Below are 21,718 nucleotides of genomic sequence, written 5' to 3'. Positions count from 1 at the left end.
ATTATTCTTTATGCAAAGCTGCAGTAATTTAGCAGTTATTTATTGTCTTTAATACCCAATTTTCCCACCCTTCTCAGTGTTTTACTGTCATACCATCACTGACCATGATTTAAATCAGAACAAGTATTACAATTTAGTAATTAACAAATGGATGTAGTAGGGCTGATCGTAGAAAAATCGTTCAAAATGTGATACAAGCACCAAATTTGGCATGGTGGTTCCTGAGAGTTTACTGAATAAATCTGCCTGATGTGCCATTTGAAAATCCAAGATGGCGGCCATTTTTCAAGATGGCCACAAAAATGAGCATTCAGAGTTTATTTTTCTCATAGAAATATGTGTACTTGATGGACTTGAATGATCTTGGTGTCTATTTATATGTTTTTCAGGATGCTGAATTCATTTGTTCTACTTTTGCTAGCATTATGATACTGTAAGTGGTAGAAAATGCACACTTTAAATAAAATAACACAACACGTCAAAACAATACTTTTAATACTTTCAATCAACTTAAAGTGCCATTCCACCATTGCATGTATTCTTTGGCATAAAATACAATATATTTTATGACAACATGACTAGACAAAGAAATCTTTTAGCTTCAAAATGATATATCAAACATAATTTTTTGACAACGACAAGTATATTAATTTTGCGACCAAAGTCACCTACCCTTTTAATTTCCGCGCGGTAGTGAAATGTGATGTCATCGGCAGGTTCCCCTTCTTGTGTACCACGTGTCGGTCTATTTTTAGACCAGGAAACCCCCAAAGTGAGAGAGTCATTTCTCCTCATATATGGGGGCCAAAAAAATTGCGAAAATTTTGAGTTAATCTTTCAGTTAGCTAGATTTATTGGTATTAGCTAGATTTATTGGTATTATTTTTATCGCGTTCTATCTGCCATTGCTGATAATATGTGCCACGTCACACGTCACGTGGTACACAAGAAGGGGAACCTGCCGATGACATCACGCGCGGAAATTAAAAGGGTAGGTGACTTTGGTCGCAAAATTAATATACTTGTCGTTGTCAAAAAAATTATGTTTGATATATCATTTTGAAGCTAAAAGATTTCTCTATCTAGTGATACCATTTATATATGTTGTCAAAATATATTGTATTTTATGCCAAAGAATACATCCAATGATGGAATGGCACTTTAACACACTTTGCAATATTTAGCACTGACATCATGTTTTTCTGGAAGGAAACAAAATCAAACATATAGAAATAATAAAAAACCCCTTAATACTGTAAGAATCCTCCTTCCAAAGCATACTACTAGAGTGGCCCACATACCAGCACCAAATACTTGTGTACTGCCTTCTGCAGTGTAAATGAAAATGAGATGATGTGTTCAATAAAGTCCATTAATGTAGTGATTCTTAAATGATTGACTTTGTCACAGTGCACCTGTTTCTAAGTGCTTACCAATCAAGCTACAAGAAACATCTTTATAATGTCAGGAGTAAATGATTTGAATAATGTTCAAAAACTGGCATAATGTTTAGAACTGGAGATAGCTGGGTATTCCTGTACCAAAGTTCACTGCTGTATTTGGATCACTACAGCTGACATACAGTACCAGTCAAAAGTTTGGAAACACTTTCAAATTCTATGTTTTTTTCTTTATTTTAATTAACTAAAAGACACTTTGTGTCTTAAAGTAATGACTGACTGTTATTTCTCTTTACTTAGTTGAGTGGTTCTTGACATAATATGGATTACTACAGTTGTCGAACAGGGCTATTTACTGTATTTTTATTATTTACTCTTTACTGGTTGATGGTGTCAAATGCATTAAGAAGGCAAGAAATTCCATTTTTGACAAGACACACCTGTTAATTGAGAAGCATTCCAGGTGACTACCTCATGAAGCTGGTTCAGATAATGCCAATAGTGTGCAAAGCTGTTATCAAGGTAAATAGTGACGACTTTGAAGAATCTAAAAGATGAAACTTTTTTAACACTTTTTTGTTTACCATATAATTCCATATGTTCCATATGTTATTTCATAGTTTTGATGAGTTCAGTATTGTTCTACAACGTAGGAAAAAAAAATTTAAAAATAAAAACATTGAATTTTAAGGTGTTTCCAAACTTTTGACTGGTACTGTACACAGCTGCAGAGTGCTGTGCAGGCGAACTCAGAACGAGAGTTCTGATCCAGTTGCATCTCCAGTTGCAGACTTTCTTGCAAGAACACTTGGTCTGTTCCTGACAGCTGGCTGCAATTGATGGAAGTGTTGTCCAACAGATCTGCCATGTGTCTCCTTTCCGAGTCCAACCCCAGTCGGCAGGACTGATGACTTCTGGATTGGATACTGTTGCTTGACCCCATATGATCCCAGCCTGGTAGGCAGCACGTTTTGCATGTACCATGAGGGCTGCACTGATTGGTCAGATTGCATCATAGGACCTCTGCTTTCAGGCAAAGAGATCCAGCCTTTCCTCATCAACACCGGTGGCTGCACTTGATCTGTCGTACATGAGGACAAAGTTCCCCAGTTTCTGCAGGTCATCCTCAGAAACTTCTGTTGGGCAATTGCTGAGTTTTGTAAAGGTTTCAGAAACCTCACCCCAGACATCCCAAGTCAGCCATGCAGATTTCTTTCCCTTCCCATGGAAAGATGAGACCACACAGCCTGCAAATGCATGGAAATACAGGATCCCACTGGCTTTCTCAGGCCCTATTGCAGAGACTACCTCATGGACTGGTATCCATCAAGCACTGGCTCCCTGCCCAAAGGCAATCCACATTTTTTTGAAGACCAAGCCTCTGCAGGGATGGCAGCATAGTCACTGCTTTGATGAGCATGTCAGTGTCATTGGCTTTGATGACGAGTGACTTGCTACCCTCTACAGTTGCATCTCTGGCATGTGCAAATATACAGGTATCAGCTTCTTCATGACAGCATGGGGCCACAGGATCCAGGGACTTGGTTTTGTTGCTGATGACATCTTCTCCTTTTGTCACGATGACCGTACTTGTAGTTTCAGCTTGACATACGAGGGTAAGTCAAAAAGTTCTAAGACAGATGTTATGATTTAAAAAGGAATTCAAAAGAACTAAAAAAAAGGAATACAAAGAAGAAATTCTCCGATGGAAACATTGCTTGCAGAAGTGTTTAGACTTAAATGGAGGATATGTAGAGAAATAGCTTTATTTTCATAAATAAAGACTTTTTTTCAATTAGTCTTAGAACTTTTTGACTTTCCCTCATATTTTCTCTGTGAGAAAGTGGAAGAGCTCAGTTTTGTTGTTGTCATCTAGCAGAAAGCTTCTCCAGTTTGTTGGGGTCTTGCTGGTTCCAGTGACTCTTCTTCTGATACCATGACCTCTTTTTGACCTAGTTTCAGATTTCAACATTTGTGACACTAAGTATGAGACTCACTCCTTAGCGGACATTGAACCCCATGCTGAGTTTCATAGCAGTAATTTTCACCACTGTGCCCTGGTAGTACCCGACAATCATTACTTTAGAAAAATGGCTTCATGGATCAAGCAGGTCTGGTTTGTTGACTTCTTGCACTTTGCATTTGGAGCATGACATACTCCCTCACACACAGAGACCCTCTGTGTGCTACCTTCACCTAGTTTAGCCCATGAGCCAACATGGTTTACCGGGGTGTGGCCGTTGCCATGCACTAGCAGCTTCTTGGAGCCATAGGTGAGAGTTAGGTAAGTAACGAGAGCCAGTGCCAGGAGTCCATCCGGAGGATGTGGCTGACTGCTGAAACAAAGGTACTACCTCTACTACTACACCCTACACCCCGTGCACTAAACAAAAATACTGCTGTATACATTTAGAAATTACCATGTCATGCAACTCATTAAAAAACAAACAAACAAACAAAAAAAAAAACACTCATCAGGCAAGCAAAAGTGCAGGAACAAAGCCCGAAAAATAATCAAAAATAGCCAAAAATTGTGAAATTATTCACTTGCGTTTTTTGAAACTAGAAAAATTAGATTCAGCATGCAAGAAAACATAGAAATTGATACCAAGATCACTTAACTTGACCAAATACATGCATTTCTATGAGCAAAACCATTTTTGGCAGACGCATTTGGTGGCCAGCTTGAAAAATGGCCGCCATCTTGGATTTTTGAATGGCAGTTCAGGCAGATTTGCTTAAGTAGACCATTGGGAACCACCATGCCAAATTTGGTGCTTGTATCACATTTTGCACAATTTCTTTGAAAAATTGCTGTTATCTGCTCCACTAACAAAGCAACGGAGTTCCTGACTTATTTTTACATGAAGTAACTATAAAACCAGGAAACTTACAAACAGCTAATATGCTAACACCACAAACACTACATTTTGCATTTTAAATCTAATAAATAGAAGGATTTTACATGTTGGACCTATATTGAAGCTGCTCTGTTATTGTTGTCATAATTTCATTGAACACAAAAAATCTCAGGAGCCAAAAGTCTATCAGCTATTCCCATTGAAAATTACTGTTTGAAAGGGTCTTTCAAAGCAAATCATTTTGGATTTAATTTGGAAAGACTACAAATGGCTGCTGTGGATACTCCAGTTTTGACACATACTACATAGGGCTCATCACTGACTGCAGAACCTATAATAAATGATAGAGGTCAGGCTTTGTGTCCTAGACAATGACTTTGCATGTGTGTGTATATATAAAGCTATTACATGAAATCAAGTCATACATGACCTGATAGCCAATGAGGCGTGCGTAGCGCTGAGTCAGCTGTAAGCCACATACGATGAAATTGAGTGGAATAACTATTTTATACTATCCACATTCACTGGACTTTTAGAAATGGAGTATTTTTATTTTTTGCAAATTTGATAAATATAAACTTTATACAGGGTGGCACGGTGGTGTAGTGGTTAGCACTGTCGCCTCACAGCAAGAAGGTCCTGGGTTCAAGCCCAGTGGCAGACGAGGGCCTTTCTGTGTGGAGTTTGCATGCTCTCCCCTTGTCCACGTGGGGTTCCTCCAGGTGCTCCGGTTTCCTCCACAGTTCAAAGGCATGTAGGTTAGTCTAATTAGGCTAATTGGTGGCTCTAAATTGACCGTAGGTGCAAATGTCAGTGTGAATGGTTGTCTGTGTCTATGTGTCAGCCCTGCGATGACCTGGTGACTTGTCCAGGGTGTACCCCGCCTTTCGCCCATAGTCAGCTGGGATAGGCTCCAGCTTGCCTGTGACTCTGTAGGACAGGGTAAGCAGCTACAGATAATGGATGGATGGATGGATGGATGGATAAACTTTCTATAAAACATCTAACAAAATCATTTCTGCTTTGAATGTAAACAAACTGGCAAAATGACTGGAGCAATTTGTGAAAAATGCTCGAATAATAATTATTGAAAAATTTTAAAAAAGATACGTTCTTACCATCAAATACTTTTATTCCATATTTTGTTGCTATTTTGTATTTTTTGGGGTTTTGTTTTCGAGTAGAGTTTATCCAGCCACTGGGGGTGCATAAGCGTACTCTTGGTGCTGGTCCCAAGCCCGGATAAATTGGAGAGGGTTGCGTCAGGAAGGGCATGCGGCGTAAAACTGTGCCAAATCTAACATGCAGATTGAAAAGAGAAATACCATACCGGATTGGTCGGGGCCCGGATTAACAACGACCGCCTCCGGTACTGTTGGTCAACTGGGTGCTGGTGGAATGTATGCTACTGTTGCATCAAAACAGAGAAGGAGAAAGAGAGGGGGAGGCGTGTTAGGAGAGAGCGTGAAAGATGGAAGGGAAGGAGCTTAGAATTGAGGGTAGGAACACCGAATGTGGGAACATTGGCAAAGCGAGAGAGTTAGCAGTTATGATGGAAAGAAGGAAGTTGGACATTTTGTGTGTGCAGGAGACGGTGGAACGGAAGCAAGGCCAAGAACATTGGAGGTGGATGCAAGTTGTTTTATTATGGAGTCGATGGAAAGAGAAATGGTGTTGGTATTGTTTTGAGGGGAGAGTTGGTCAACAGTGTAATTGATGTGAAGAGGGTGTCAGAGTGAGAGGCATGAAGTTGGAGATTAAAGGAGTGGTAATCAATGTTGGGTGTGCATATGCCCCACAGGTTGGATGTGAGAATGAAGTGAAAGAGTCTTTCTGGGAAAAGATGGATGAAGTAGTAGAAAGTATACCGAGGGAGGAGTGCGTGATGATAGGAGCAGATTTCAACGGACATGTTGGCGAGGGAAACAGAAGAGATGAGGATGTGATGGGCAGATATGGTGTGAGAGAGAAATGTGGAAGGGCAAATGGTGATTGATTTTTCAAAGAGGATGAATTTGGCAATAGTCAATACATACTTCGAGAAGAAAGAGCAGCACAGGGTGACGTTTAAGAGTGGAGGAAGATCTACACAGGTGGACTACATACTCTGCAGAAGGGGTAACCTGAAGGAGATTGGAGACTGTAAAGTGATGGCAGGGGAGAGTGTAGCTAGACAACATCAAGTGGTCGTGTGCAGGATGAGCTTGAAAGTGAAAAAGAGGAAGTGTGAAATAGTGGAGCCGAAGATTAAGTGGTGGAAACTAAAAGAGGTTGAACATCAGAAGGAGTTTAAGGAAGAAATGAGACAAGCTTAGAGTGGTAATGGAAGTCTGCCAGAAGATTGGGATACTACTGCTGTACTAGTAAGAGAGGCAGCAAGGAAGGTGCTAGGGTGGTCATCGGGAAGGAGGAAGGAAGACAAGGAGACATGGTGGTGGAACAAAGAAGTGCAGGAAATTATAAAAGAGAGGAGGCTAGCAAAGAAGAATTGGGACGATCAGAGAGATGAGGAAAGCAGGCGGTTATATAGAGAGACGAGACGGAAGGCAAAAAGAGCGGTAGCGAAGGTGAAAGCAGATGTATTCCAGGAGTTGTATGAAAGACTGGAGACAAAAAAAGGAGAGAAAGACCTGTACAGACTAGCTAGGCAGAGAAACAGGGAAGCGAGGGATGTACAGCAGGTAAGAGTGATGCAAGATGGAAATGTGCTAACAAACAACAAGAGTGTATTAAGAAGGTAGAAAGAGTACGTTGAGGATTTATTAAATGAGGAGAATCCAAGAGAGAAAAGGTCAGATTCGTTGGAGACAGCAAATCAGAAAGCAGAGTTAGTCAGTAAGGATGAGGTGAGGGCAGCCATGAAAAGAATGAAGACTGGGAAAGCAGTTGGACCAGATGTTATCCTGATAGAGGCTTGGAGATGTTTGGGTGAGACGACTGTGGAGTTCCTAACGAGACTGTTTAATCAGATCCTAGAGAATGAGAAAATGCCAAATGAATGGAGAAAGAGTGTGCTCGTCCCAATATACAAGAATAAGGGAGATCTACAGAGCTGTAGTAATTACAGAGGGATAAAATTGATGAGCCACACCATGAAGTTATGGGAAAGGGTATTGGAGGCGAGACTGAGAAGAGAGATAGCAATCTGTGAACAGCAGTACGGATTTATGCCAAGGAAGAGCACGTCTGATGCAATTTTTACTTTAAGAATGTTAATGGAGAAGTACAGGGAAGGCCAGAGAAAGCTACATTGTGTGTTTGTAGACCTGGAGAAGGCATACGATAGAGTGCCGAGAGATGAGTTATGGTATTGTATGAGAAAGTGTGGAGTGAATGAGAAGTATATCAGAGTGGTGCAAGACATGCATGAGAACAGTGAAACAGCAGTGAGGTGTGGAGTTGGAACGACTGAATGGTTCAAAGTGAAGGTGGGATTTCATCAAGGATCTGCTTTGAGTCCTTTCTTGTCTGCCATAGTGATGGATAGCTTGACAGATGAAGTGAGGCAAGAGTCACCATGGAACATGATGTTTGCAGATGATATTGTGATATGTGGTGAAAGTAGAAAGGAGGTTGAGCTGGGTTTGGAGAGATGGAGGTATGCATTGGAATGAAGAGGACTCAAGGTGAGCAGTAGCAAAACAGAATACATGTGCATCAGTGAGAATGGGGATGAGAGTGTAGTGAAGATGCAAGGAGTAGATGTAAAGAAAGTTGGTGAATTCAAGTATCTGGGGTCTACAGTGCAGGAAAATGGGGGCTGCGATAGTAAGGTGAGAAAGAGATTGCAGGCAGGGTGGAGCAGTTGGAGAAGGATTTCGGGAGTCATTTGTGATAGGAAAGTCCCAGCAAAAGTGAAAGGTAAGATGTATAGGACAGTAGTGAGACCAGCTATGATGTATGGATTGGAGACAGTACCCTTAACGAAGAGACAGGAGGCAAAGTTGGAGGTGGTGGAGTTGAGGATGTTAAGGTTTGTGATGGGAGTTGACAAGGCTGGACAGGATAAGGAACGAGAACATCAGAGGGACAGCACATGTGGAGAGCTTGGGAATTAAGCTAAGAGAGATGAGACTGAGATGGTATGGGCACATCCTGGGAAGAGATGCAGAGCATGTTGGAAGGAGAATGTTGAGGATGGAGCTGCCAGGCACACGAAAATGAGGAAGGCCAAAGAGGAGATACATGGATGTGGTGAGAGAGGACATGAAAGTGGCAGGTGTGGTAGAGAAGGATGCGGAAGACAGGGAGCAACGGAGACGAAAGATCCGCTGTGGCGACCCCTAATCGGGAGTAGCCAAAAGAAGAAGTAGAAGTTTTCAAGTAGAGTTTTATTTCATCCTCGGTTGGTTCAGTAACGTGGTCCACCATTTTCTTCTTCTTTAGGGTTTTTGGCAGATTGGTGCCACTGACTGGGCTGGAGTGTGGAACAGGATATATGGGGGGGGGGGCTATATTCTTTTAGCTATGTCTGTTTCTCTTAAATACTTGATAACAATGATATATCTGGCTTGATGTGCTCCACCATTTTGTTTTTCTGTACTCATGGTATATGAGCTGATATCCTAGTAGTACAGTAGCCAATCAGAGCACACAATTACTAATATCCAGTGAGTGTGTGACATAAAATGGTTCCACCAGTTATTAAACAATGTTTCTTGTGATGTCAAAAATTAAAAAAATGGAGATGGTGTGAGTCAGTTATGGTATATCCTGGGTAAACCATGAACTGATGTCACAATTTCAGGCTATACTGTCGACTCAAGTCACAGCTGTGGCTCTGTGAGCATTTCTGTGTGTGTAGCTCTATGTATCATGATCATGCCTAGTGAGGCAGGTGATAGCATGGTACATTGCACATGTGCAGGTCGAAGGTCACTCTGACATAAACAACTAATATGGGTGCCTCCAGTATTTGTTTTTTAAAGATTTATTTATAATTTTTTGTCGTTAACACTTTTTTAGGTAGGAAATTTTTGATGAGGGACATAAATCTAATATACTGAGAGGCATTGGTAATTATGGATTCTCTTTGGTGGCTGGCATAGTACTATTTTCTTTGGGGCTGTGGCCCTGAGAAAATAGTACTATGCCAGTCACCGAAGAGAATCCATAATTTCACCCGGAGCCTCTCCGTGCATGATGATATATATTGCGCGCATGCGCACACACACACACACGCACACGCGCACACACACACACACACACACTGATGAGCCTTAACATTAAAACCACTGACAGGTGAAGTGAATAACACTGATTATCTCGTTACAATATCACCTTTCAAGGGGCAGCAAGAGAACGGTCAATTCTTGAAGTTGATGTGTTGGAAGCAGGAAAAATGGGCAAGTGTAAGGATCTGAGCGACTTTGACAAGAGCTAAATTGTGATGTCTAGATGACTGGGTCTTAGCATCTCCAAAATGGCACATCTTATGGGGCGTTCCTGCCATGCAGTGGTTAGTACCTACCAAAAATTGTCCAATGAAGGACAACCAGTAAACCAGCAAAAGGGTCATGAGTGTTGAAGGCTCACTGATTCGCATAGGGCACAAAAGTTAGAAGACTGTGGCACAAACTGCTGAAAAAGTTAATGCTGACACATTTTTTTCCCTGATTTTTTTTCTCCAATTTCTCTCTCATTTCAGCTGTTCATCTTCACAGATGGTGAAGTAGGGAACACTAAAGATGTTCTTAACTGTGTGAGGAGCAATGCTGATTTCCACAGGTATGTGCTTTTTCAAGCTTAAAATATTCATGACGTATACTTTTTTTTCCTGAATAAAACTATGCAACTGAAAGGGTAAATAATTTTTAATACTTATAGCTCACAATGAGGTGCAAATATTTTACATTGTGAGATTTAACATTATATTTTCAGAAATGCACTAAGGAACAAACTGATGTAAATAACAAAAGCAAACACAAATAACTACAACAGATCTGATACCCACATCAAATCAGAAAATGTATTGTACCACATCACTGATGCATGCGAGCATTCAGAAGTCATCTCTATCTTCTACATGCACAACTTACAGGGCAGATAAACTTGTACAGCAGACACTCCTTATTCAAACTTAACAAGAAATGTATTTCAAAAGAGGCAAAATTTGTTAATTTAGAAAATGAATAGTCTAACAGTTGCTATGGTGAATCTTTCTGTCAGCAGAAAGTTTATTTTGTATTGATGAAAGAGACTCTGTTAGTGCTATGTAACAGAGGTAAAGCTAAAACTCAGTTGTCTACTGTGTTGCTTTTTCACAAGGCTGTACATCATGGCCACATTGCGTCACCAAGGATGATTATTTTCATATAGCAGCATGCCTCACTCTGTTAACTTGGTGTATTTCAAAATAAGTATTCTTCTGATAAATTTCAATATCTAGAAGGGTTATAAGGGATTCATATTCCACCCCTTTGTTTAAACAGATGCTTCTCATTTGGGATTGGTGAAGGTGCAAGTTCTGCACTCATCACAGGGTTGGCTGAGAACAGCTCTGGCCACGCCCAGTTCATCACAGGAACTGAGCGCATGCAGGCCAAAGTAAGACGGGGTTCTTTTCAAACAGCAACGAAGAAACAAACAGAAATAAGCATTAATTTGTACTACAACATAATGGTGTCGGAAAGAGTCACTTTAGTAATCACGATTTATTTTAAATTACTTATTGTTTATCATTTATGATCATTTAGAGTATGTACAGTCAATTATGCATGTTCTCTGTCTCTCACTTTTTCACTGACAAACAGAAGGGGGCTTTATTGGAAATATTATTGAACATTGTTTGTCTTTAATTCCCAATGCTAGGTAATGCAGTCTCTCCGTTATGCTTTACAACCAGCAGTGATTGATATCACTGAGGATTGGACTGGTGTGTCTTTCACCCGTCTGAGCTCCCCGATTAATTCACTTTTCCATGGTCAGAGAGCACTGATTTATGCCCACTTGAAAAGAGAGGTGAGAGCTTTATCACACTGTTTTACAGGAAAACTCTCATTTGTTTCAGATTCTGAATCTGAATGGACTGTTTGAAAACTGTTTTATATACTTTTTTTATTTCTATGTTTATTAATCCATGAGTGTGCAATTATTTATCTCATAATGAAAAAAAAGTTCAACATGATTAAGAGAAAATTTGGCTCAAGCAATTTTTTTTTTAAATTGTAAGTCTCTTATGAGCAAATGACTGGGTCTACTCATAATTACACAACCTGTATCTCTGTCCCTAGGAATGTCAGAACCCAGATGCTAAGGGGAAAATAGCAGTGCGATACCGTCTTGGAGATCAAGAGGTTGCAAACACTGTCCATTTCTCCCTGAAGCCTTCTGAGAACAGCGGGTAACTGCTACAAATAGTACAAGGAAATAATGTCCTCTTTTTAAACATCTGTGATTATGATGTGAGTGTGGTTGTGCATTTGTATGACCGTAGCTTTAATAAATAATCCCTGGCTGTGCGGCTTTAGCCGTCATAACCGCCACTGTCCGATATCAGTTTGGTTCCAATACCCAATATGAAACAACATCACAAAACAGCAATCAGGGTAGGTTGTTTAAATGTTACTCATTTAGCTGTGTGTGTGTGTGTGTGTGTGTGTGTGTGTGTGCGCGCGCGCACGCGCGCGTCCAGACTAGCCATCCACAGGCTGGGTGCTCGCTCTCTGATCCGCTCTCTGGAAAGGGACGAGGAGGAGGATGGAGCTGATAAAGAGGCTCTGAAGGCCAGGGTGGTGGATCTGAGTAAGCAGTCTGGAGTGAGCAGCTCACACACAGCCTTCATAGCTATCAATAAAGGCAGCGGACAAGCTGTGAAAGGATCGATGTTGACGAGGAGAATTCCTATTGCAGGTCATTATTGTTTCACTGAGTCCTTTTACTTACCCCTTCATCCAATAACATGACGATTACATGATTAGCATTCATGGTTTTATTGCTTTTATGCACCAACACACCATACATGGCTCATTAAGAATCTAACCTGTTTTTGTTTGTATAAGAATCTAACCTGTATCCCTGTTAGATTTTAAGAATCTAACCTGGTTTTTTTGTCCAGGGATATTGACGGGGGAACGCATGTGTGGAATGAATGTATTTCACTGTAAGTAACTGAACAAAGGAGTTTGTAAATACTTAGATAGATAGATAGATAGATAGATAGATAGATAGATAGATAGATAGATTCTTTATTGTCATTGCACATTACTATACAATGAAACACTGTTTGAGGGCTCAGATCACAGCAGCAGATCAATAAAATAAAAATAAAATAAATAAATAATATACATACCCTTTTAAAAAGCAGCATATTGGCATATAAGCAGCAGTATAAATTGCAGTATGTAATTATTCAATGTAGCCAAACACAGTAAGGTGCAGAGTGTGAGTCCACGTCCGGATCAGGCCTCCAGCAGAGCTTTTACAGCCCTAGGGAAGAAGTTATTTTGGTGTGTTGCTGTCTGTGACTTTATGACCCTAAGCCTGCCAGAGGGAAGGGTGTCAAAAAGACATTGCCCGGGGTGAGTGCAGTCAGTCCTAATCTTTGTGGCTCTGTTTCTCAGCCTGGCAGAGTAGTTCCAGGGATTGGAGAGGGGTAACAATGATTTTAGATGCAGTCCTGATGATCCGCTGCAGATCTTTCCTCTCCTCTAAGGTACAGCTGGAGAACCACACTATGCATCCATAGCTCAGAACACTTTGTATGGTGCACTGGTAGAAGTTGATGAGGAGCTTCTGTGAGAGCCCAGTTTTCCTCAGGGATCACAGGAAGAAGAGTCTCTGCTGGGCCTTCTTCACCACCTCTCTGGTGTTCACTCCCCATGTCAGGTCCTCTGAGAGGTGAACACCAAGGTACTTGAAGCTCCCCACCTGTTCCACCTCCTCTCCAGAGATCACCAGGCTGGCATTTGTTTTAACCAGTCGTTTTCTGAAGTCAATGACAAGCTACTTTGTTTTGTTGGTGTTGAGGAGCAAGTCATTGTTCTGACACCAAGATGTGAGGGCCTGAACTTCCTCTCTGTAGGCTGTCTCATCGGTGTTGGTTATCAACCCCACAACAGCTGTGTCATCTGCAAACTTGTATATTTGATTTGAGTTATGAATGGGAGAACAGTCCTGTGTAAAGAGTGAGTAAAGGAGTAGACTAAAGGCCTCTGCATGCTCGTGCGACAAGGCTTTCGCAGATAGCTTTTCGCAGACAGTTGTAATTTATTGTTGAGCGGGGATAATAGGCGTGCGCGATGTTATTCACCGGCACAACGCAAGGGGGCGCGAAGTCGCTAGGAGTAGTTGGTGGGTGTGGTTAGTGGAGTGTTTATCCTCCGGTTACTTATAATGACTAGAACTTTTTTTTTAATAATGACTAGAACTGGAGTCGTATAGATGTACGTACTTCCTCAATCAACCGCTCTTCGTGCTGCTCCATCTTCGCTCGTGTTTTTAAAAATGCCGGTCGTGAAAACAAACCAAACCGGGAAAGTAGGGAAGCGGAAGTGCGTGTACAGCGGATGTAGAGTGGACCAATCAGAGCCCTCTTGTCTGCGACGCTGTCAGCGAGGCTTCTGCGGTGGTCACAATTTTTGGGAGGTGCGCGCAGAGCGTCTGCGAAGGTGGGGGGGCTACGCAGACACTGTCTGCGACGCTATCTGCGAGGACTGGGTTGTCAGCATAAATTGGCCTTAAGAACACAGCCTTGGGGAGTGCCAGTGTTTAAGATGGTGTTGGATGAGATGAGGTCTCCAAGTCTCACATGCTGTGGTCTGTTAGACAGGAAGTCCTTAATCCAGCTACAGAGGTGGTGGTCCAGGCCCAGAGACAACAGCTTGTTGACCAGCTTGCTCGGATTGACAGTGTTGAAGGCCAAGCTGAAGTCAGCGAACAGTATCCTCACATAGGTGTCAGGGTTCTCCAGATGAGTCAGTACAGTGTGGAGCATGAGGGAGATGGTGTCCTCAGTGCACCTGTTGGTTTTGTAGGCGAACTGGTACTGGTCCAGGTCAGCAGGGATGGAGGCTTTGATGTAGTTCATCACCAGTCTTTCAAAGCATTTCATGATTATCGGTCTTAGTGCAACAGGTCGATAATCATTATTGATCATGAGACTAATTCTTTTGCATTTCCTTCATAAAATATATTGGAAATTTTGAGGGTACAGTTTGAAAATAATAATAATATTACATGGTTCATTAAATTAATTGTATTAATATAGGTTTTTGCCAGTTTTCATATTTGAATCTAATTACTGATTTGCTATTATCTTCTGTTTATAACTGCAGATGCTATTGCACAGTTATACTTATCACTGATAAGTTGATACACATATGTAACCATAAACAGTGGTGCTTGAAAGTTTGTGAGCCCTCTAGAATTTTCTATATTTCTGCATAAATATGACCTAAAACATCATCAGATTTTCACACAAGTCCTAAAACTAGATAAAGAGAACCCAGTTAAACAAATGAGACAAAAATATTATACTTGGTCATTGAGGAAAATGATCCAATATTACATATCTGCGAGTGGCAAAAGTATGTGAACCTCTCAGATTAGCAGTTAATTTGAAGGTAAAATTAGAGTCAGGTGTTTTCAATCAATGGGATGACAATCAGGTGTGAGTGGGCATCCTGTTTTATTTAAAGAACAGGGATCTATCAAAGTCTGATCTTCACAACACATGTTTGTGGAAGTGTATCATGGCACGAACAAAGGAGATTTCTGAGGACCTCAGAAAAAGCGTTGTTGATGCTCATCAGACTGGAAAAGGTTACAAAACCATCTCTAAAGAGTTTGGACTCCACCAATCCACAGTCAGACAGATTGTGTACAAATAGAGGAAATTCAAGACCATTGTTACCCTCCCCAGGAGTGGTCAACCAACAAAGATCACTCCAAGAGCAAGGCGTGTAATAGTCGGCGAGGTCACAGAGGACCCCAAGGTAACTTCTAAGCAACTGAAGGCCTCTCTCACATTGGCTAATGTTAATGTTCATGAGTCAGCCATCAGGAGAACACTGAACAACAATGGTGTGCATGGCAGGGTTGCAAGGAGAAAGCCACTGCTCTCCAAAAAGAACATTGCTGCTTGTCTGCTGCTTGCTAAAGATCAGGTAGACAAGCCAGAAGGCTATTGGAAAAAATGTTTTGTGGACAGATGAGACCAAAATAGAACTTTTTGGTTTAAATGAGAAGCGTTATGTTTGGAGAAAGGAAAACACAGCATTCCAGCATAAGAACCTTATCCTGTCTGTGAAATATGGCGGTGGTAATATCATGGTTTGGGCCAGTTTTGCTGCATCTGGGCCAGGACGGCTTGCCATCATTGATGGAACAATGAATTCTGAATTATACCAGCAAATTCTAAAGGAAAATGTCAGGACATCTGTCCATGAACTGAATCTCAAAAGAAGGTGGGTCATACAGCAAGACAACAACACTTAGCACACAAGTCGTTCTACCAAAGAATGGTTAAAGAAGAATAAAGTTAATGTTTTGGAATGGCCAAGTCAAAGTCCTGACCTTTAATCCAATCGAAATGTTGTGGAAGGACCAGAAGCGAGCAGTTCATGTGAGGAAACCCACCAACATCCCAGAGTTGAAGCTCTTCTGTATGAAGGAATGGGCTAAAATTCCTCCAAGCCGGTGTGCTGGACTGATCAACAGTTACCGGAAATGTTTAGTTGCAGTTACTGCTGCACAAGGGGGTCACACCAGATACTGAAAGCAAAGGTTCACATACCGTACTTTTGCCACTCACAGATATGTAATATTGGATCATTTTCCTCAATGAATAAATGACCAAGTATAATATTTTTTTTCTCATTTGTTTAACTTTTGTTTAACTGGGTTCTCTTTATCTACTTTTAGGACTTGTATGAAAATCTGATGATGTTTTAGGTCATATTTATGCAGAAATATAGAAAATTCTAAAGGGTTCACAAATTTTCAAGCACCACTGTAGCTACTGCCTATGTCTCAATGTAAAATGAAAGATATGATATGAACATGTATCCTTTCATTCCTGCCATTGCTTAGTCAATAAAATAGGCCATTCTTTATCTAAGCAATGAGTATGACCAATATGAACCAACATCTTTAATGAACATGTTTGCTGTTTTGAAGTAGCAAAATTAAGGATCAAGGCTTAACACTAAATTCCAATAGGAGTACCTGAGTTCAGAAAGTTATGACCATTTAGGAACATGCAGTAATATGACTTTTGTTAATTGATGCAGACTTATTTTGAGAAATGGATTGAATAAGCATTGATCAATGCATGTGATGATGAAGTTTATTGTTTGTTAATATTAACCATTGCTGTATCCATCCATCCATTATCTGTAGGGGCTTATCCTGTTCTACAGGGTTGCGGGCAAGCCGGAGCCTATCCAAGCTGACTATGTCTCAATATAAGGCACACTCTCAAGGAACACCCGAGACAAGTCAACAGGTCATCGCAGGGCTGACACATCAACACAAACAACCATTCACACTCACATTCACACCTATGGTCAATTTAGAGCCACCAGTTATCCTAACTGCATGTCTTTGGACTGTGGTGGAAACTGGAGCACCTGGTGGAAACCCATGCAGACACGGGGAGAACATGCAAACTCCACACAGAAAGGCCCTTGTCAGCTGCCGGGCTCGAACCCAGGACCTTCTTGCTGTGAGGCGACAGTGCTAACCACTACACCACTGTGCAGCCCCCACCATTGCTGTAATATTAACTAATTTAATACAACCCCAATTCCAAAAAAAGTTGGGACGTTGTGTAAAATGCAACTAAAAACAGAATGCAATGATTTTGCAAATATCATAAACCCATTTATTCCACAATAGAACATAGTGTAAAAATGTGATATGTTGTCTGAGACATTTTACTATTTCATGAAAAATGTTAGCTCAGTTTGAATTTGATGGCAGCAGCACGCCTCAAAAAAGTTGGGATGGGGCAACAAAAGACTGGAAAAATAAGTAAAAAGAAACAGCTGGATTGAACATTTTGCAACTAATTGGGTTAATTAGCAACAGGTCAGTAGCATGATTGGGTGTAAAAAGAGTATCTTAGAGAGGCTGAATCTCTCAGAAATAAAGATGGACAGAGATTCACCAATCTGTGAAAAACTGCATCTACAAATTGTGGGAAATTTTCAGAATAATGGAGAGGGTGAGCACCACCAAGTTTCTGGGTGTGCACATCTCTGAAGACCTGTCCTGGAGCAACAACACCGCATCACTGGCCAAAAAAGCCCAACAGCGTCTGTACTTCCTCCGCAAACTGAGGAGAGCAAGAGTCCCGGCCCCCATCATGCACACATTCTACAGAGGCACCATCGAGAACATCCTGACCAGCTGCATCACCGTGTGGTACGGCGCCTGCACCGTGTCCTGCTGCAAGACTCTGCAGCGCATCGTGCGAGCAGCTGAGAGGATCATCGGTGTCTCTCTCCCTTCTCTTATGGATATCTATAACTCCCGCCTCACCCGCAAAGCCATCAGGATTGCAGGTGACCCCACCCACCCATCTCGCAGCCTCTTTAGTCTGCTGCCGTTGGGGAGGAGACTGTGGAGTCTCCGGGCCAAAACCAGCAGGCTCAAGGACACCCCCCTGCCCCCCTTCAGCATCTGACATCATGTCACCCTCATAGTTCCCCCCCCAAAACACACACACACACACACACACACACTCTCAACGTTCATTCACACACTGAACTCAGGGACTGCACATTTCACTTTACCTCGCTCATTTGCACTATTCCGCACGACCTCACCTTAACAGCTATTAGTCTATTGTTTATACTGCTTATTTCATGTTTACCTGCTATACCTCAAGTGCCCTTGACTGTTTATTTGCTCCAATTTATGTGCATGTTTGTGTGTGTGTGTGTGTGTGTGTGTGTGTGTGTGTGTGTGTGTGTGTTTAGTCTATGTCTAGTTCTTATCTAGAGTGTTTATACTGTTTATATTGTTTATTTCAATTATTCTATTTTTATTTATTGCATTGCAAATATAGCATATTTGACAATAAAGTTGACTTGACTTGATGATTGTTCCTCAATGTAAAATTGCAAAGATTTTGAATATCTCATCATCTACAGTACATAATATAATCAAAATTGTCCGAAAATCTGGAGAACTCTCTGTGCGCAAGGGACAAGGCCGAAATACAATGGGCCCTCAGGCGGCACTGCATTAAAAGCAGGCATGATTCTGTAATGGAAATCACTGCATGGGCTCAGGAACACTTCCAGAAATCATTGTCTGTGAACACAGTTTGTTGTGCCATCCACAAATGCAGGTTAAACCTCTATCATGCAAAGAAGAAGCCATATGTGAACATGATCCAGAAACACTGTCATATTCTCTGGTTCAAAGTTCATTTAAAATAGACTGAGACAAAGTGGAAAACTGTTCTGTGGTCAGACCAATCGAAATTTGAAATTCTTTTTGGAAGCCATTGATGCCGCATCCTCCAGACTAAAGAGGAGAGAGGGACCATCCACCTTGTTATCAGTGCTCAGTTCAAAAGCCATAATCTCTGATGGTATGGGGATGTATTAGTGCCTATTGCATGGGCAGCTTGCACATCTGGAAAAGCACCATCAATGCTGAAAGGTATATACAGGTTTTAGAGCAACATATGCTCCCATCCAGACGACATCTTTTTCCAGGAAGGCCTTGCATATTTCAGCAAGACAATGCTAAACTGCATACTGCATCTATTACAGCAGCATGGCTTCATCGTAAAAGAGGACAGGTGCTGAAGTGGCCTGCCTGCAGTCCAGGCCTTTCACCAATTGAAAACATTTGGCATATCATGACATGAAACATACAACAAAGAAGACCCAGGACTGCTAAGCATCTACAGTACAATCCTATATCAGGCAAGAATGGGACAACATTCCTCTCCCAAAACTCGAGCAACTGGTCTCCTTAGTTTCCTAACATTTACAGACTGTGAAAAGAAGAGGGGATGATACACAGTGGTAAACATAGCCCTGTCCCAACTTTTTTGAGACATGTTGTTGCCATCTAATTCAAAATTACCCTTTTTTTAAAGAAAATTGTATATTTTCTCAGTTTAAATATTTGATATGTTGTCTATGTTCTATTCTGAAAAATATATAGGTTTATGAGATTTGAAAATCATTGCATTCTGTTTTTATTTACATTTTACAAAGCGTCCCAACATTGTTGGAATTGGGCTTGTACTTAATGTTAGTTAAGGTAACCTTAATGTAATGTGTTATCCATATCTCTTTGAAATATTGTATGCCTTTATTTCTTTCTTTAAACTTTAAAATATTGGAATCTGTGATGTAGCAAAAAAGGTAAGTGTGCTAACTTTGTTGCTCTGACAGATTGAGTTGAAATTTATGAATACTAAACATCCAAGAAACCCCAAGGATAATTTGCAACATGTATTCATGTGTATATAAATATATACATGACAGCCTCATAATTGTGACTTCACAAGTGGTAAGTACAGTGGTGCTTGAAAGTTTGTGAACTCTTTAGAATTTTCTATATTTCTGCATAAATATGACCGAAAACATCATCAGATTTTCACATGAGTCCTAAAAGTAGATAAAGAAAACCCAGTTAATCAAAGGAGACAAAAATATTATACTTGGTCATTGATTTATTGAGGAAAATTATCCAATATTACATATCTGTGAGTGGCAAAAGTATGTGAACCTCTAGGATTAGCAGTTAATTTGAAGGTGAAATGAGAGTTAGGTGTTTTCAATCAATGGGATGACAATCAGGTGTGAATGGGCACCCTGTTTTATTTAAAGAACAGGGATCTATCAAAGTCTGATCTTCACAACACGTTTGTGGAAGTGTATCATGGCATGAACAAAGGAAATTTCTGAGGACCTCAGAAAAAGCGTTGTTGATGCTCATCAGTCTAGAAAAAGGTTACAAAACTGTCTCTCAAGAGTTTGGACTTCACCAATCCACAGTCAGACAGATTGTGTACAAATGGAGGAAATTCAAGACCATTGTTACCCTCCCCAGGAGTGGTCAACCAACAAAGATCACTCCAAGAGCAAGGCGTGTAATAGTCAGCGAGGTCACAGAGGACCCCAGGGTAACTTCTAAGCAACTGAAGGCCTCTCTGACATTGGCTAATGTTAATGTTCATGAGTCCACCATCAGAAGAACACTGAACAACAATGGTGTGCATGGCAGGGTTGCAAGGAGAAGGCCACTGCTCTCCAAAAAGAACAATGCTGCTCGTCTGCAGTTTGCTAAAGATCACATAGACATGCCAGAAGGCTATTGGAAAAAATGTTTTGTGGACGAATGAGACCAAAATAGAACTTTTTGTTTTAAATAAGAAGCATTATGTTTGGAGAAAGGAAAACACTGCATTCCAGCATAAGAACCTTATCCCATCTGTGAAACATGGCCGTGATAGTATCATGGTTTGGGCCTGTTTTGCTGCATCTGGGCCAGGACGGCTTGCCATCATTGATGGAACAATAAATTCTGAATTATACCAGCGAATTCTAAAGGAAAATGTCAGGATGTCTGTCCATGAACTGAATCCCAAGAGAAGGTGGGTCATGCAGCAAGACAATGACCCTAAGCACACAAGTTGTTCTACCAAAGAATGGTTAAAGAAGAATAAAGTTAATGTTTTGGAATGGCCAAGTCAAAGTGCTGACCTTAATCCAATCGAAATGTTGTGGAAGGACCTGAAGCGAGCAGTTCATGTGAGGAAACCCACCAACATCCCAGAGTTGAAGCTCTTCTGTATGGAGGAATGGGCTAAAATTCCTCCAAGCCGGTGTGCAGGACTGATCAACAGTTACCAGAAACATTTAGTTGCAGTTATTGCTGCAAAAGGGGGTCACCCCAGATACTGAAAGCAAATGTTCACATACTTTTGCCACTCACAGATATGTAATATTGGATCATTTTCCTCAATAAATAAATGACCAAGTATAATATTTTTGTCTCATTTGTTTAAAAGGGTTATCTTTATGCACTTTTAGGACTTGTGTGAAAATCTGATGATGTTTTAGGTCATATTTATGCAGAAATATAGAAAATTCTAAAGGGTTCACAAACTTTCAAGCACTACTGTAGGTCCTTCTGACTAGCACTGAAGGCAGCATGTTCAAAGTGTGCTATTTACAGTTATACCGTATATGGGGTCTGCCGCAGGTTGGTTTCAAGATGTTTGATTAGGGGATCCATGGTGTGTGAGGAGTTTTAGGTCTGTGTTCCTGCCTGCATTCTCTATCAGTGTGATGACTTGCTGTTGCAACAGGCAGAACACAGACTCAGGCTCAAGCAGATGGATAGATTTTATTTTTCTTTGGAAAGGGGGAGTGAAGTAGAGCAGAGAGGCTTGCTGTACAGGTGTCTTCAATCATGAATGTGGCTGTGGTCACTGTGGGCTGGGATGCTTGGTGTGAGAAGGCAGCATGGAGCAATGATGTGAGG

General features: G+C 41.0%; 1 protein-coding gene across 1 annotated transcript in view; it reads left to right on the top strand.

The window, feature by feature from the left end:
- Positions 1–21,718, top strand: part of LOC132869602 (von Willebrand factor A domain-containing protein 5A-like) — a 53,255-nt gene that overhangs the window by 18,380 nt on the left and 13,157 nt on the right. Inside the window, exons 9-13 of the mRNA XM_060902878.1 lie at positions 9,909–9,988; positions 10,693–10,807; positions 11,072–11,221; positions 11,494–11,603; positions 11,895–12,112. Of these exons, the coding sequence (XP_060758861.1) occupies positions 9,909–9,988; positions 10,693–10,807; positions 11,072–11,221; positions 11,494–11,603; positions 11,895–12,112 (673 nt within the window). The remainder of the gene's footprint in view (positions 1–9,908; positions 9,989–10,692; positions 10,808–11,071; positions 11,222–11,493; positions 11,604–11,894; positions 12,113–21,718) is intronic.

Source organism: Neoarius graeffei, chromosome 2 (assembly GCF_027579695.1).
Source record: "Neoarius graeffei isolate fNeoGra1 chromosome 2, fNeoGra1.pri, whole genome shotgun sequence".
Taxonomy (NCBI): domain Eukaryota; kingdom Metazoa; phylum Chordata; class Actinopteri; order Siluriformes; family Ariidae; genus Neoarius; species Neoarius graeffei.
The sequence above is the reverse complement of the archived record's forward strand: the minus strand, read 5'-3'. Positions and strand labels throughout refer to the sequence as shown.